This window comes from Myodes glareolus, chromosome 16 (genome assembly GCF_982192425.1).
Source record: "Myodes glareolus chromosome 16, mMyoGla1.1, whole genome shotgun sequence".
In the NCBI taxonomy this organism is placed as follows: domain Eukaryota; kingdom Metazoa; phylum Chordata; class Mammalia; order Rodentia; family Cricetidae; genus Myodes; species Myodes glareolus.
In genome coordinates, this window is record NC_142041.1 from 17355568 (window position 1) to 17372882 (window position 17315).

Genomic DNA, 17315 nt, shown 5'->3' on the forward strand with positions numbered 1-17315 from the left:
GCATTAGAGCTGCTCAAGGGGTCTCATTTGAGTTTAGTCTGTCTTAGACAGCTTGCACCAGCTCTTGGCAACTTCACTTTCATCACTGTCAACCTCAGCGACATCTTGATGACTCTACCTATCTTGCTGCTATGCCTGCTTAGGACAAGGGTGTGTGTGGGGCGGGGGGGGGGGGGGGGAGAGCATTTCCCTGATGACTCAGCAAAAAGCTTGTGATTCTCTCTCTCTCTCTCTCTCTCTCTCACACACACACACACACACACACACAAACACACACCATGAGCATGCAAAGCAGTGACTGGTGGAGCTTGAAGCTGCTCCTAACCCTGCCATGCCCCCTTCCTGGCTATATATATATATATATATATATATATATATATATATATATATATATATATAGTCTGCTTGTTAGGCTCCTGGGGTCAGTTTGAAGGCTTCTTTTCTACGTATCATCCCTGTATATTGTGGTAGGCCCCGATAATAGGCTCTCTCGAGTGGCCTTTTACTTGCCCATGTATAGTCTTTACTGTGGGCTGAACTTGCCGCGTGGAAAGAAGACGAAGCGGGAGGGTGCTCAGCCACAGCAGCGGCACTGGTTGAAGTGGTGGTCGCAGCAGCAGAAGTGAGAAACCAGCTGGAGAGCTCCAGAGAAGGAAACCGTAGCAAGGAGAGCCTGAAGGTAAGAACCTGTGAAAAGCTGAGTCAGCAAGCTGCAAGCCCTAATTCACGGAAGACTTCCAGAGAGCTGGCAAGGATTAAGAGCCAAGAATCCGGATAATTGAAGCTTTGGCGCTGTCACACCAGCTGCTAGGTTCTGTGCCTAGAGCAATAAATAGCCTCTGACCCGAGTTCCTAAGGTTCTAAGTCTCTGACTGTGCAACATTGGAGCAAGAAGCCTCTGGCTTCGAAAGTTGCAGTCTGCTTTGGCCTTAGTACTTACCTATATAACACAGGCTTCTGGCCTAGAGCCACAGGCCTCTAGTTCTCAGGGACCAGAGCTACAAGCCTCTCTGTTTTGTAGGCTCTAATGTCCAAGAACTCAGAGATAGTATCACTAAAGAAGCTATCCCTGCCATTCTTTTCTTTTTATGTGTACGAACATTTGGTCTGCACTTATGTCTGTGCAGCACATGAGAATAGTACTCAGAGGTCAGAGGAAGGTGTCAGATCTTGTGGGACTTGAGTTCACAGATGATTGTCAGACGATACTATGTGGATTCTGGGACCTGAACAGGGTCCTCTGGGAGAGCAACCGTTGAGTCATTTCTCTAGCCCCTATTCTTGCCAGTCTTCACCATTCAAATAGATCAAAAAGACCCTTGGCCAGGTTTTCACGACATTTGGAGCACTTTAATACAGTCCAGAAATAGGAAAGTTTCCATGTATCAAGCTGTTGGATTCTTTCTAGGGAGTGAAATGAGGAGACGGTGGTATGGGAAGAGTAGCGAGACATGTCTATACTTCAGTATTGTTTGTAAATAGTTCGCTGCACACTTATTTTGGAAGAAACACCAAACCAAAGAGCAAGAATGACCACTAAAAAGGATTGAGGCTCAGTGCAGCAGTACAAAACTACACTCAGTTTTGTGTGCCCAGAGGCAGAGGCTGGAGTCAGGGACTTAGGACATCAGTCTGGATAGCATGGTAAGATTGTAGAGGAGGGGATGGTGTGGTTTAATACATCAAGTCAACAGCAAGAATGATTGTTGGGTAATACAAAGTTCTTTAAATTAACATTGAACAATGTTTACGGGGGCTGAAAAAAATTTATCCAGAACCGCGATCCACTTGTGTTTGCTCTTCTCACACCTGTGATCATCTAAAACCAGTGAAAATTTATTTGGTTCACAGTTTTAGAGGTTCGGCTCACGGTCACTTTGTTCCATCGCTGGGTGCTCGAGGTGAGGTTGGCCATCATAGCAGGGAGTGTTGGTGGAATAAAGCAGCTCCTCTCAAGGCAAACAGGAAGCAGAGAGCAGTGATCCAAGAGACCATTGCCACACAGTCCCTAAGGACGCACCTCTAGTGACACACTTCCTTCTGTTAGCTCCACCTCCTGCTTTCCACTGGCAAACATGAAGCCGTGAAAACATATCTTACTGATTAGGTCAGACCCCAGGGTCCAATTATTGTTCCAGAGTCCATCAGCTGGCAAGCCAAGCCCCAGGGCAGGAGCCTGTACGGGACAGTCCGTAGTCAAGCCTTATCACTATCAACCGAGCTATAGATGGGGCTGTACATGTGTGCAGAGAGAAGGTCCTGAAGTACCAACACAATCCTACATTACATAAATTTTCTTTAGGGTGTGAGATAGATGAGGTAGCTAAACTAGGAGGAAGGACTCTTTTTTTATGGTATTTCAAATCATTTGCATTCTTTACAAAGGCAATGTAAAATAAATACAGGAAGTAATACTGTTAGTGTTTAACATCTTGTACTTTCCAATGTCACATCCGGAACGACAGGAACGACATATATTCAAATTTCAAGGCATTATTTAGGGCCCTAGGGATTCCATTTTGGGAAATAGATGCAATTTCAATTAATTTAGGGTGTCATTATTCCATCTCCTGCCCCCCCAAGAAAGGTTATCTGATCTGGCACCTAATTTCTTATCGTGGAGTAATCACGTCATCCCTGAATTTGGATCCCCCCATTTTACAACTGTACAAGACCTCGTGGACAAACCGAAGGCATCAAAATTCAAAGTCGGCCTTTCCACTTAACTCGTGTGAAGAACAAATCTAAATCAAGTCTTGGTAGCTCACACGGGAACTTTAACTGCGGCGGTGCCCCGCCCTTCCCCAGGCTCGCAGCCCGTCCACGAGGCGTCCGTGGGGTCCCCCTCGGGGTTGATCTCTCCCGGCTGCTCCCTCGGTGCTCAAAGTTCGGGGCCGCACGGAGGCCCGGCCTGAATCAGCGCGGCGGCCGAGAAGTTGGGCGCGAGGCGCAGGGCGGGGCTTCCTCCGTCGACCCGAGCCTCGCTCGACTTTCCCGACTCCACGTCTCTTCTTCGGGCCAGGCCGACGTGACAGCCGCACACCTCGATCGCCAGCGCCGAGGGAGCTCTCCCGCCGAGACCGGGACAACCGGGCCAGGCTCGGCCGCACACACCACCGGCTCCTCCGGAGCGGCCGCGCGCGTCCGCCCCCCACTCACTCAGGCCCGGGCCGCCCTCCACCTCGCTGGTCGCGGCGCCCGAGCGGCAGCAGCCCGGGCTATGGAGACCGGTTCGGACTCAGGTCAGAGGCCGCGCGCCCGTGGCGGAGATGGGGGGTAAAGAAGCCGGGGAGGCGGGGGGAGCGGCCCGCCGCGGCTCCGCTCCGCGCCGGGGGAAAGCTTGGCGGCGGCAGGTGGGCAGGACGAGCTCGGCGCGGGCGAGAGAGCGAGCGAGGGCGGGCGCGCGAGGGGCCGGAGGGGGGGGGAAGGATGGCTCAGCTCTTTCTAAATATAAGAGCCGGCGTGAGGCGGGCGAGCCGGGCGCCGAGCCGCAGAGCCGCCGCGCGGGCACGGTCCCTCGGCCGCACGGGCGGCAGCGGCTCCTCCGAGGCGCGAGGCAGAGGGGGAGCGGCCCGCGTCGCGAGCTCGCGGGGCGGCGGGAGCGACGCTCGCCGCGCGGAGGACGCAGGCGGCGGGCGGGCCTCGGGGGCGCAACGCGGCCCCGCGTGAGGGAGCCGAGGCGGCCCCGGGCCCCTGCGGCACGGCGCGGCGCGACACGGCACGGCGACGGCCGCGAGCCCCCCTCGTCGCCCGTCCGCCCCTCCCTCCCTCCCTGGCTCGCTCGTTCGCTCGCTCCCGGGCGCAACATGGCTGCGGCCGCCGCCTCCGCCTCCCAGGACGAGCTGAGTAAGTGCGGCGCAGAGCCCGCGGCCGCGAGCGGGAGTCGACTCCACGCAGGGTCGGGCTCCCGCGGGACCCCGGAGGCTCGCGGGGCCGGGCGAGCGGGCGAGCGGCGGCGGCGGCCTGGGTGTGCGGGGGGCTGGGGCGCTCGGGCCTGGCGGGCGGGCGGGAGGGAGGGAGGGCGAACGGGGCGGGCCGCCGCCGCGGGCGCTTGTAGGCCGCAGGTTTGCACTGTCACGTCGTGAAATTGAAACCAGAGCTCGGGGCAGAGCCACCTCGGCTTGCCTGCCGCTTCGGTCCCGGGGTTCGGGGGGGAGGGGAGTCCGGCCCCCTGACCTCCTGCCCCGGGGTCGGACTGTGTGTCCACCCGTCCCGTCTGACCCCCGCCACCATGTCCCCTGGTTCGGACGGACGGGCGAGTTGTAGCAGTGGAGCTTTTGGGAAGGAGAGAAGGTTCCTTTCCCCGACATCCTAGGAATCGGCGGAAAGGTCACGGATTGGAGATGACGCTCAGGTTGAAGCAGGAAAGACGGACAGGGCCGCTGTTAGCGGCAGAAACAGTAAATAAATAAATAAAACGCGGGGTGCCAGAGCTGTCAGAAGGGAGAGGCAATCGCACTGCACGCCAAGCCTTGCGATTTTCCAGGGGACGGATCCAGGCTCGCCCGCAGCAGTGGTCACCCTGAAGTCCAGGCCCCACATGCTGCCAGTGTTCCCCTCTATGCTTTGTGGGAAGTGTAGTTCCAGAGTGTTGTGTAGGCCTATTCTGGGGTCATAAATATGCAATTTCGCGGGACATGTAGAATAATTTGTTGTGTTTTGGGTGGTTCGTTCAAGTGCTTTAGGGTATTTTAGGAGCACCCCTCCTCCACCCCTGGTTGCTGTTGAGCTCAAGACTAAAGAAGAAAGGTGTTATGGGATGATGTGTCTTTTACATGCGAGCACGGGTCAGGTGTTGTACGCTTATGTTTGTGAAGCTTGTGTTGTTAAAGCGTCTCCATCGCCATGTGAAAGTAGTTAAACGTAATTTATGTTTCTTTGGTGCTTGGCAGTTGAAAGCTACTTTTACGAACGTGATCTCACTTCTGCCCTCATAACAACCTTGTGTGACAGGCAGGTAGGAATTATCCTGGTTTTAACGAGGAGTCAGGTTTAGAGGGATTAAGTTCCTTGCTGCCTGACTCAGAACCGGGGAAGCAAGAGTACTGGTTGCTCTTTTGGACGTGAAAGTCAACATTGGGTATGGCTTATGAGGAACAAGGCAGGGTCTCCTGGTATGGAGGGGTAGGTGTGGACTAGTAGCTGCAATGTTGACTGCTTGCCTGCCAGTCCCCGTGGAATCACCACTTGGCCTTTTGAAGCGATCAATTCCTCAATTTTATTTTTCCGTATTTTTTTTTAATTGTCAAATACACATCACACAATTTATCATCCTAGCCATTTTGAGTCGTGTAGTCCAGGGTCATTGTGTACATCTACTCTGTTGTGCAGTCCCCACCGCCATCATCTTCAGGACTTTTCATGCAAAACGGAAATTCTGTACCTATTGAACAACTCATGCCCTCCTCCTTGAACCCCCTCGCAGCCACTTTCCCGCTTTTTGTTTCTGAACTTCATTAGCTAACATGTTTAAGTGACTGTACACTGTACTTGTCTCCTTTGTGTTGATTGTTTTATTTCATTTGGTATAATGTCTTCAAAGTTTCTCCATGCTGAAACATCTGCTGTGATTTTCTTTCTAAGTCTGAGTAACGCACCCTCACACGTAATACATTTTCTTACTCATTCGTCTCTCTGTGGACGAGTATGCACAATAACAGATTTCAGTTATTGTGATGCTGCTGCTCTAGTACTGCTCTCAGCCCTTTTGGGATTATGCCCTTAACTTTTGAGGAACTGCCACGTCTGGCTTGTTTTTTGTGGTGCTGGTGATTGAAACCAGGGCTTGCACGTACTGGGCAAGTGCTCTACCGCTAGTGACATCCCAGCCTGCCATTTGTTCTTTTGTCAGTGGCCACACCATTTTACATTTCCACCAACGTTGCATAAAGGGTTCCACTTCTCCATACTATTGTGAGTAATTATGATTTTCTGTATTCTCACTAGTACCATCCTAGGGGATCTCAGGTGGTCTGTTTTCATGTATGAAAATGTGTATTTTAAAATTGACATGCCTCATGGTTTTTGAGTTTCTGTTGAAACACTAAGTACATTACAATCTCAGTTGCTGGTAGGAATGGGAAAGAAAATGAGATGAAGAATTACATAGCATTTTGAAGTGGCTCAAGTGCTTGTGTATCTGCAGTTCATATTTGTATATCAGGTACCATTTAAGATGATGATAGTATTTCTGGTTAAGAGATTTGTTGGCATTACCAGCAAATGTTAAAGTTAGGAACAGATGGTTCAATTCTACCTGTTCTGTTTTCTTTCGTCAGTTTATCAAAGAAATCTGTTGATTTAGCTTCTGTTTTCTTCAGGAGAGATTAAAGACTTGGCATTTGGTTCCTAGAATAACTTAAGACCATGTACATAAGTGCAGGTTCAGAAATTTCAAATGGTAGCATTTGTAAAGCTGAAGCAAGAGGCACTCCAGTTTGAGGTCAGTCTGAAGTATATAGCAGCTCCTCTCTCTCTCTCTCTCTCTCACACACACACACACACACACACACACACTCACTCACTCACTCACTCTGAAGCATTTTTTTGTTTCAGGATGGCTGTAATAAGAGGAGATGAATGGTAAAGGTGCCTTGAGGGTTCCAAGAAAAAGGAACTAATTATCTGAACATCTGGTAGTATTTTACTGTTTTTGAGATTGGTCTTATGTTACACATGCTGGTCTCCAACTCTTGGGCACCAGTAATCCTCCTGCCTCAGCCTCCTAAGTGCTACAACTAACTACAGGCTATTACCACTGTGTAGTAGGGAAGCCGCTTGTTCGTTTCCCAGCTGCCTAGACTCCTAAAATAACCACACAGAAACTGTATTAGTTAAATCACTGCTTGGCCCATTAGATCTAGCTTCTTATTGGCTAACTCTTACCTATTAATTTAACCCATTTCTATTAGTCTGTATATTGCTATGAAGCAGTGTCTTACCGGGTAAAGTTCTGGCATCTGTCTCCAGAGGAGCTACATGGCTTCTCCCTGACTCTGCCCTTCTTTTTCCCAGCATTCAGTTTAGTTTCCCTACCTGTCTCTGTTCTGCCCTGTTCTGTTATAGGCTCTAAGCAGTTTCTTTATTAACCAGTGCTATTCACAGCATACAGAAGGGAATCTCACATCACTACTGGGTCTGATTTACTATAATTTCTGCATAATAGATGATAATAGAAGCATGAGCTGGATGGCAGCATTGTTTTTTTTTTTTTACCCTACTATTTTATTAGGGAGCCCAAACATACAGAAAAAAACCCTGAAAGTTAATATTTATATACTCAAATACTTGGATTTGCTGTTTGGTGCTATACTGTTGAGTTGTATTAAGTCCTCCATTTTTCATATACACAGCCACTTTAAATTACATGACCACCATACACTGCTCCTGAGCAGCAAAACTGACTGTTATCTCTACAGTCCTCACTCCTTTCTCCCTTCTTTCTCCCCCCTCCCCTTGAGACAATCTAGGTATATAGCGTAGGCTAGCCTCTAACTGTTGGGTCCTTCTGCTGAGATTACAGGCATGCACTACCATGCCCAGCCTTTGACTGATTGAATGTGTAAGTGAACAAAAGATAGGAAGGCAAGAAAACCTGGAGTTTTGTTAGAAGTTATGTTCTTTTTAAAAATATAAATATTGTGTAAGTTTTGCTTTGAATTATGTGGTTATAACAGAGTAACAGTAAAACTAATGTTTTTTGAGAGTGTACATACTTAATGACTCCTTAGAATAAATGAATTTGGTGCTGTCAACCAAATGGTGAAGTTATCCTAGGGCATAGGTAGGACTTGGACTTAGATTCTTTGACTTGAAACATTATGTCAGTTCTGCTCTGTCAGCTGTTAACTTCCCTACAGTTATAGAAAAAAGTAGTTATATTTTTAATGTTTTTTCTTTTATTCTCTTGTAGGGATCAAAACTGGAGAGGGTGTGCAGGGGAAGGGAGTTCTACTACTGAATAAACTCTCAGCCTTGTGGCAATGTTTTGCTGTTTGAACAAAATGTGCTAGACTTTTGGATAGTATGCAGATAAAGAGATTAATTAATTCATATTGTTAAAAGTGTTTCTTAGATTTAGTTTGTAATTACTTATGCTCATAGTCTGGTTTTATTTGTGTTTAGGCTAATGTTTGCAAATGGAATGAAATGCAATAGAGGGCAGATGGCTAATTTTGATTCTAACTTTATCCTTTATTGGTTCACGGAGAAGCCGGCACTGTAACTGGGTTCAGTACCTGAGAGAGGTGCTTCTGAAAGAAGGAGGAAAAGATGGAAGAGTTTTTGCTTGATTAGCTGCTCAGTGGTTTCCTGTTCTTGATTTTTAACTGTAAGGTGGCATTCAAACCTGATCTTTTGTTGGGTTTTGAACAACTCTTGAAGAAGCAACATATAATCTTGAAGCTTCCATCGTGGTACGGGTTGTCAGGTAACCAGCACTGCAGCAGTCTTCTCAGAGTGGCTCTGCTAGAGGATGGCATGTGGCGGGCAGGTGTGTGGTTGTGTTTTCGGCCATTGTTTGGGCTTACTGAAATAGTTCCTCAGAGTTGATTATTGGAATGACAGGCATTTAGACTGCTGAGTTGGTCTTTGTAGAAAGATCTTTGTAGAAAATCATTAAATTTTGGTTACTTAAACAAATAGGAAGTTAAAATGGAAAATGACAACAGGATTTTTCTCTCTTACTCTAGTCCAGATTTTATTTCTATCCTGTTCTTTTGAATTATGCTTTCAGCAAACAATAATTTTAATAAAGGTCAATGCCAGTAGTTGGCATGAAGATACCGGCCTTATTCAGAAGATGGTAAAGCAGTTGCCAGTGTTCTTAGATGGTTTGATCCAGGTGTTGATTTCTCCTTTCAGCCCTGGCCAAGACTCTGCTTTGCTGCTTGCTTTCTTTCATGACATATTTTATCCACATATTTTCCATTTCAGTAAGCAGACTTTTAAGATAGAACAAGTAATTTATGGCCTTGTCCTCAGAATGCTTATAATTTGACACATTTTTTTATGTCAATATAAATAGCCAATATGAAGCTTCATATGAAAAATGCTTAATTTGGGTCTTTGGAAACCTTAAGGAATGAATATAGCATTCTAGGATCTAAGGAATAATAGCTTAATTTGAGACATTGAAGTAGAGTAATATTCATGCATTTTGAGAAGTGACTGAGTAAATCAGCTGAGAGGGATGAAGGTGTTTTACTGTGGCTGTGTAAAGGACTAGGGAAAGAAATAAACTTGGTAGTCTGAGACTTACTCTGTAGTGCCTTTATGATTTTCAATCTAGAATACATCACTTCCTGAGTTTTTTCTTTCTCATAAAATGGGGTGATGACAAGAAAATACTCAAGGTGTAGTTAAGATTAGTGTATGAAAGTGCTCTGTATAGACAGTTAAGATCTCCAAATTTACTGTTTCTGGTGTGGAGGAAGGCAAGAATAGATAACATGGGGAGGATAGGATGAGCCAGCGTATAGAGACACCAACATAAAGAGTTTAACTTTGTTCTGTAGACAGTAGAGAGCAGCAGAGACTCCTAAGTTATACAACACGAGAAGACCTGTTTTAGAAGGATAACACATGGCAGTGGTGAAATTGGTTGTAAGAACCCAGAGGTCAAGAGCATCAGACTCATTCAGAGGGGATCACAATGGCTAAAGAAATTTAGGGTCTGAATTGAGACAGTGGAACTGAATTTGGCAAGGAGATAACATTAATTTTGAAGCCCTAAAATTTATAGAAATTATTGCGTTATTATATAGGCGAGGAGTATTAAAGAGGGGAAGAGTTAGGAATCCAGCTGGAGACTGTAGGGAAGGGAACTAGGACAGGGAGTAGCTGTTAGGCAGACAGAGAATTGGAAATGGAGAAACCGAAACAGGCTTATGAGTGAATGACGGAGGCATGTTTATTGACTGGTGTAAGGAGGACGTTTTGAGTGGCGGCCAGTGCCTCTGAAATTAGAGTCAAAGGGTTTCAAATTCATTGCTTTATCACTTTTTGATTAATGTATCCTTGATCACAAAACTGCCTACCTTTGGGCCTTGCTTTTTCCATTTGTAAAGTGGGATCATAACAAACCCAACTTACAGTAGTCAAAGAATGGAAAGAGATGATGCATGTTAAAATCTTGGTAGTTGGCACATGGGTTGCATGTGTGTGGGAAATTTGATTCTAAAGCTTTGAAGAGGTGGGGATGATGAGGTCATGAGATGAACAGGTTACTCCAAAGACTGTCCTTGGGAGCCTGTGGATATGTAGGAGGGTTGACATGATTCAAGGTGACGAGGAGTGCTGGGAAAAGTCATGGGTGACTAATGATCAATCTTAACTTTTTTCCCCGAGTTTTTGAGACAGAGTCTCACTATATAGCCCATGCTAACTTCAAACTCTTGCCTCCTGCTTCAGCTTCCTTAGTGGTTAAGCATTTATATTTCTCAGTTATACCGGCTAACACTCTTTTTTATACAAGTGCAAGTGCTGTGTAACTGAGATACTTCCTTTAACCTTAATTGAAGGTTTTAATATGTTTATGACACACACACACACACATATGTATATACACACTTATATGATAAAATACATGTTGTGTTAGTACTGGAGTTTTAAATCTTTAGTCAGTTATTATCAGTCTATCTTTGGAAGCATTATATAGGTTCAAATTCAGCTTATGGATGTGCTCTTTTTCCCCAGATATGGTAATAACTGTATTTTTCCTTATTCTGTTTCACAAAGGAGGGCATCAAAGATGTTAGCAAGAAATGAATAGTGCTTATTTTTCTTAAAATGGTAGCTGTGTGTTTAAGTCTTTAATTGTATTTTTTTTTGGTGTTCTAAATAATAGATTCTTTATACAATTGCATATGTACGAGTGGATGAACATACCATTGGTGATCCAGAGGATTTTTGTCAAGATTGGATAAACCATGTATCACATTGATTGTAGAGGTTAGTAGATTTAGTTTCTGAGGACATGTGCATTTTATAGCAGCATTTAAAATGCATAGATTATTAGGTAGCAATTTTCCCCTAAGATCTTCACTTTTTCCCTTTTCCCTTTCCTAGTTACCCGAGAAAACCAGTGAATTCATGTTAGTTTGTATTGCCTATTTCTATCTCTGTGATGATAAATATAAAAAATTAGCAAGAAAGAAGAAAAAGCTAGAATTTGAAGATACTACCTAGCAGTGTGCGCAGGCAGAAACAATGGATGACCGTTTATAATATTATCTACTGTACGAAAAGCATTTTTATGGAATTATTTTACTTCTGAAAAGAGGTAATGTAGGAGGCATCTTCATGGTAACTGATTACTCCTGTTTCTGCCACTTTGATATACACTGCGATTTTTTTTCAAAGCTGTTTTATCCTATGTCATTGTTACACAAGAGTGTGTTTCCAGGTTTGTTCTTTAATGATACTGAATAGTTCTTTGAAACTCTATAAATTCAGACTGTCATTTTCTCATATCATAAATTCAATATCCAGTGACTACTTGGGGTTTAGTAACATCAGCCTTAAAGTGGTTTGTGTGCCTGTCTTCTGCTACAACTCCTAGGCTAATTTAACTGTTATTTTATAACTTTTTAGTTATTTATGATTTATTTGGTACTGCTGATTATAGTATATGATGCTTAATTCATTTAAGTGGAATTTTGGGGCCTGGAATATTTGGTAAACTGAAATTCAACTTTAGAAAAAATTTTAGTTTATTTTTGCTGTTCCTCATCTTTTTTTCCTGAGGTATGTGGTGAAATGGAGACTTGGGAAGTTGGAAGAATTGTTTGGTAGACCAATGAGAACATTGCTTATTCCACCCTAGATTCTTTAGCTATTTTGGGAACTGTGAGAAATGTATTCATGCTCCTATGATATCCTGAAGACAAGCAGACCAAAACACAAATGCTAGGACTTAAATTGTGCCTTTTTAGTTAGGCTGGTGGTTCATGCCTATAATCCCTGTACTCAAGAGGCAGACGCTGGAGGATCACAACTTTGAGGCCTTCTTGGACTACATAGTGAATCCATCCAGGCTGGCTGGGGTTATTGTGTGAGATCCTACCTCAATAAACAAAACAACAGAACGTTCAGACGTTTTCACGTCTAAATGAACATTTTTCTTCCAAGTAATTAATTGTTTTTGGTGGATATTAATTATCCTACATTGGACTATTATGCAATCTAAATTCTTACGTAGTACCCCGAATTGGCTTTCATAATTCAAAGTAATCCTTCTGCTCAATAACTTATTAAATTAATTTCTAACCGGCTGCCTGCCAGCTCCCCGGCTCTGAGGGGAGAGGCCCTTTTGAGAGGTGGGAGTGTGTGTCAACCTAAGAATTGTATTAGGAGTGTGGCCCTTACTCACTGCGTCTTAGGAATTGATGAGTACTCTGGTCAGATCGTCTGGTGCAACCCCGTCAAACTGCCCTCCTGATAGCTTTGCTTTCCTATGTGTATGTGTGAAGGGGTGAGGAGTTGAGTAAGTAAATAATATTGGTGTGGAACTGAGGTGATCAGGAAGAGGTAAGCCTTTTTGGGGCTCATACTGAGTTGATAGGGGGCTTTAAAGCAGTCTGGCATCTTATACAGAAGGCTAGGATTTCAGTTACCAGGAAATAGACTCCTAACTTCACTTTGCTTAAGGAGTTTGGTACTAGTTCTTCTAGATGAAAAGATCCATGGCCTTTTCTGGAGAATGCGGCAGTGTCTATTCACCCCCCAAAAATGTATCAGTGGGAAACCAAAGAAGTGATTCTATCCAAATTTAGCTTGGTGAAATGAGGAGTTTATTTGGGCTCCTTAAAGGACCCTGGGTGAGTGGTTACTTACAGAATACATGACTTGAAAGCACCTGCTAGACTGCAAAGTCCCACCTCAGCATGGGCTACAGTTTATGAAAGTTGAATTCCTAGAGCTCCCTGCTGGACTTGGGCAGGGAGTTGCATGGATGTTCCCTTTTCTGCGGTTGTTTACTGCTTATGTAATTGGGGGAGGAGCCTCTGTATCATAACTTTTTGGGCTTCATGAGCTTCCAAAGTTTCATTAGCTTCCTGAGTCTTATGATCCTTAATCCACTCTCTGAGGGAATGCCTCAATTTAGGGGAAATAACTAGAAGATAACAAGGACTTTCTTAATTGGGCATTTGTCTTGACCCTGAGGACAGAGGGACAAACATGCTTTTGTTATTTTAGTCCTGAAGAGCAGGAGGAATGCTGCATAGGTCGGGACCCAGGTCTGGATGGTTCCCTGGGCTGCACTAGCTAGAGGAAGGCAGCTTTTGCAGAAACTGTGCTGATAGGGATTGAGTCATTGCCTTACTTACAACATACTGTATTTGTATTTACTAATGGACTGCTCGGCATTTGCTTTTAAAAAACACATTTGCACTTATCCCAGTTCCTTTAAAAAATGCTGGAGTAGGGGCAAATTTCTTTTTTAATATCTTAGGCATAAAGATGGGAGTTCTGATTTCTAGCCATTTTTTCTAAAGAAAAGTTCTGCTATCCTTTCTTAGGTTTTGCACATATTAGATTGACTTGGGATATCATTAGGATATTATTTAGGAATCAACAGATGGAATAGACTTTGAGGGCTAGTATTAGTTAGATTTATAAGACAGAATAATCTAGATAACAGCCAGGTCTTCCTTATTTTTCAGTTTTAGCCTCAATCTAATCCAAATGGTTTTCAGAATTTGAAGATGCTCAGTCTCTACTTTACACCTCTAGATTGTTACTTCCAGTTGTATAATTTAGTTCTTCTATTTTTCTTAGTTTGTAAGTTCCCATTTCTGAAAATGCTGGTTTGGTTCTCCCTATTTCAGATCTATCTATCTATCTATCTATCTATCTATCTATCTATCTATCTATCTATCTATCTATCTATCATCTATTTATCTGTTTTACACTCACTATTCTCTTTACCCCCAAACATTTCTGGAGTAAATTATTAAAAATGTGATAAGCACAAGGCAGCCTGGTGTTTGGAGCATTTGATTTTCTGTGATTTCACTGGTCTCTTTGTCATTTCCCTCTTTCATTTTTCTTTTCTCCTTTTGCTTCAGAAATTGCTGTACTCCCCTGATTTGGATCAGGATAGCTTTGCCACACAATGAGGAACTTTCTTGTCATGGTTATTAAAAACCTGTCTCTTTTCCTACTGATTCTAATTTATAACTTTCTACCAGTGTCCTCTTTTCCTATACAGATGTTAGATGCACAGCCTTCTAAGTAGTTTTTATGATACATAAAGAATTTCTTTTCTCTGCATTCAGTCAGTATTTGAGCGTGTACTTTCTGAAAGGAACTGAGTTTAGTGTTGGAATAAGAGACTCAGTCATAGGTTCTGAGCTTAAGCTGGAAGAGGATGGAGACAGCGAATAGGCAGTAGGGTGGAATCAGATCAAATCTGGTTAGGGAAGGATGGATGGAGCTCTTACATAATATGTAGCAAAGGATAGTAATCACCAGAAGACGTGTAGAAAATGTAAGTGGTGGCATGGGTCGGGGGAGGAGCTGAGGAGCTGAGCCATAACTCCAGGATGTCTCCTGTAGCTGTATTCAGGAGAAGCTGGGAGTTTTGACTTGGCCTCAGAAAAGAATTTCAAGAGGAGTTAGTATGAGGCCAAATTGGAGTTGATTAAGAAAAGATTTTAACGTAGATTTAAGCATGGGATTTATGGAGAGGTACTCAGGGAAATATAAGGTAGTCTAAGTGTGGGCGTGGGCCACTCAAGAGAGAGTTGCAGTTGACTGTGCCAGAACCTTCTAGATGGTTTTGATGGCTTCTGAAGTTACATCCCATGGGGTTGCTAAGGCACTTACGTGTGACCATAGAATGATTTCTGATGTGAATGTGTGAGGTAGGATCACACCTGATTAAGGTGAACTTTAGATGACAGGCTCCTTTTCATGCCCCTTGTATTTTCCTGGTCTTTGTACTTCATATCCTCTCCTGAAAAGGCCTATAGGGAGCCCATAGGACCAGGTTGGAAGCGGTATATTTGTATAGTACATAGTATTTGAGCTGGGTCTCAAGAGGGGTGGGGTTAGATAGAGGAGCAGTCTGGTGTATTTGGGAGAGTGGACTGTAATGATTGCCTTGGTTGGCCAGAGGACTTGGACTGGGAAAAACTGGATGTGGTGGCAAATACCTTGATTCTAGTATGGGGGAGGTGGAAGGAGGAGAACTGGAGTCTGAGGACAGTCTGGACTGGAGCAAAAGTGTTTCAGAATAATTGGACTGGGAGAACTTATTGTACATGTGAGAAACAGTTGGAATTTGGATGGTTTTTGGGAAATGATGGCATACGTAAGTGAGAACGTACATTATGGATAGATTGGCCTACTCCTAGGAAGGACTCCCTTTTTGATTTGACATGGCATTGGAAACATTTTGTTTTTTAAATGTACTTTATGGAGGTATGTTTTTATTTTCTTTTACAAGATCCTCATTTATATTTGGATCAAGTTGTAAGCTGGCTGAAGCCATAATGGCACTTAAAGTGAATCTCAGTACTTAGAGTCTTAGAATCGCAGGCTAGGAATTGTTCAGATCTTCTTCCAGCTTTTCTGTGTCTTCATGCCATTCTTTCTTCCGTCCAACTTTCTCTGATTTTTGTGGTCAATCGGATAGGCTCAAGATATCTGTATCATATCTGCTGGTTTGTATTTATAGCTTCAGCCAGTTAGATGAGACTTGGCTCTTAAATCCCAATTCTGAATGCCTGAAGACAGTTGCATCAAAGACCTACCCTGATATATTTGACACCAGCTGTGGTTAAGGTACACATTTATACTCTTGAAGTAATTAATAGAGTTAAACAACTGGCAGGCAGTATGCTTCCCCGTCTTCTCTTCATACTTTATGAGGACTGTTATAATAAGAAGGTGGTCCTGAAAAGGTCTCTGTTTCCTTTAGTGGTATATTGTTGTTGTTGTTGGTAATAATAATAATAAATAAAGCTTGCCTGAAGATCAGAGTGCAAAACAGCTGGCGGTGGTGACACACACCTTTAATCCCAGTAGCCACACTAGTTAGCCATACAAGCCAGGTTGCGGTGGTGGGCACCTTTAATACCAGCACTGGAGAGGAATATAAGACGGGAGGAGACAGCTCTTACTCGGTCTCAGATTGTGGATTTGTGGAGGCAGGATCGCCCATTTTGGTCTGAACTAGAGGTAAGAGCCAGTGGTTGGCTGCTTTTCCTTTCTGATATTCAGCTTGAACCCTAATATCTATCTCTGCGTTTTTATTTATTTGTGCTACATCCGGCGACCAGCGTGGGGATCGTGCTACACTTTGCCATTCTTCTCTTTTGTGTTTTCTGTATAAGTAATGACGTGAGTTAGAAAAAATATCTTTACATTTTTCTTTTTTTGTTCTGACATGGATATAATAGTTGGCATGAACTCAGCTAGAAACTGGTTTACTTTGGGGCTTTAAGATTATTCTCAACGGTTTTGGTACTTTTCCTTAGACCAAATACTCTTATTTTTTTTACATTTAAGTTGCTTCAAAAGTTCTGTAATTAAAATTTTTCCTTATTTTTGAAACATGAATTCTTATTTTTTAAATTGCTCTGTACTGTTCAGATAAAAAAGAAATTTATTTTTATTGAAGAATATTTGAAAATACAAAGAAACATCACTGATATATTTTATTCCCTGTTTTATATACTTACAAACAAAATTCTGGGCATATGTAATATCTTTAAGATAAAAATAATTCAAGTAATAATAAAAGAATACTATGAAGAAATTATGGAGAACTATTATGGAGGTTTTGAGTTTCTCTGTTTGTTGCAAGAGTTTTTAGGGATGGAAACCTGAGTACATGCTCGGCGAATGTACTTTATTTATTGACTCATGTCTGTTCTATCTGTCATAAAGTTTTGACATTTTTTCTACTACCTTCAGATCCTTTAAATAAATAATACAGAGATAATTAAAATCGCCTGTTACTGTTCTTTTCTTCCCGTTTTTGTATTTCTTCTTTTCCCTACTCTCGTAGACATAGTCATTTGTCCTGTTGTATTTATATCGTGAACAGTGTACGTATTGCATTTAGAAACTTTCTGTAAGTACAAGTACCCTGTTGTACATGCCTTGCTTTCTGACTTGTTTGAATCTTAAGAAATTTAAACATAGTACTGTTTAAATACGTACTCATGTATGTTTAAATACATAGTCATGTAAATATGACTCATACTTATTTTTACCACAGTGTGACCCTACTACATTTAATCCATCACTTGATTGATATTTAGGTTTTATTTATTTATTTTTACTCTTAACTAACCCTGTGGCTA

The 17315-nt window shown here is 43.2% G+C and overlaps 1 protein-coding gene across 5 annotated transcripts in view; it reads left to right on the forward strand.

Annotated features, from left to right (window-relative positions):
* The first annotated feature begins 2620 nt into the window (after positions 1-2620).
* Ecpas (Ecm29 proteasome adaptor and scaffold) overlaps positions 2621-17315 on the forward strand; it is a 117792-nt gene continuing 103097 nt past the window's right edge. The window contains exons 1-2 of one of the 5 annotated variants that reach the window (XM_085677111.2): positions 2622-3242; positions 10847-10950. In XM_085677111.2, the coding sequence (XP_085533237.2) occupies positions 10929-10950 (22 nt within the window). In that variant the 5' untranslated portion in view covers positions 2622-3242; positions 10847-10928. Of the gene's footprint in view, positions 3243-3724; positions 3847-4381; positions 4401-10846; positions 10951-17315 lie in introns of those variants that run through there. The other 4 variants (XM_085677110.2, XM_087897111.1, XM_085677112.2 and 1 more) reach the window with 4 other exon arrangements.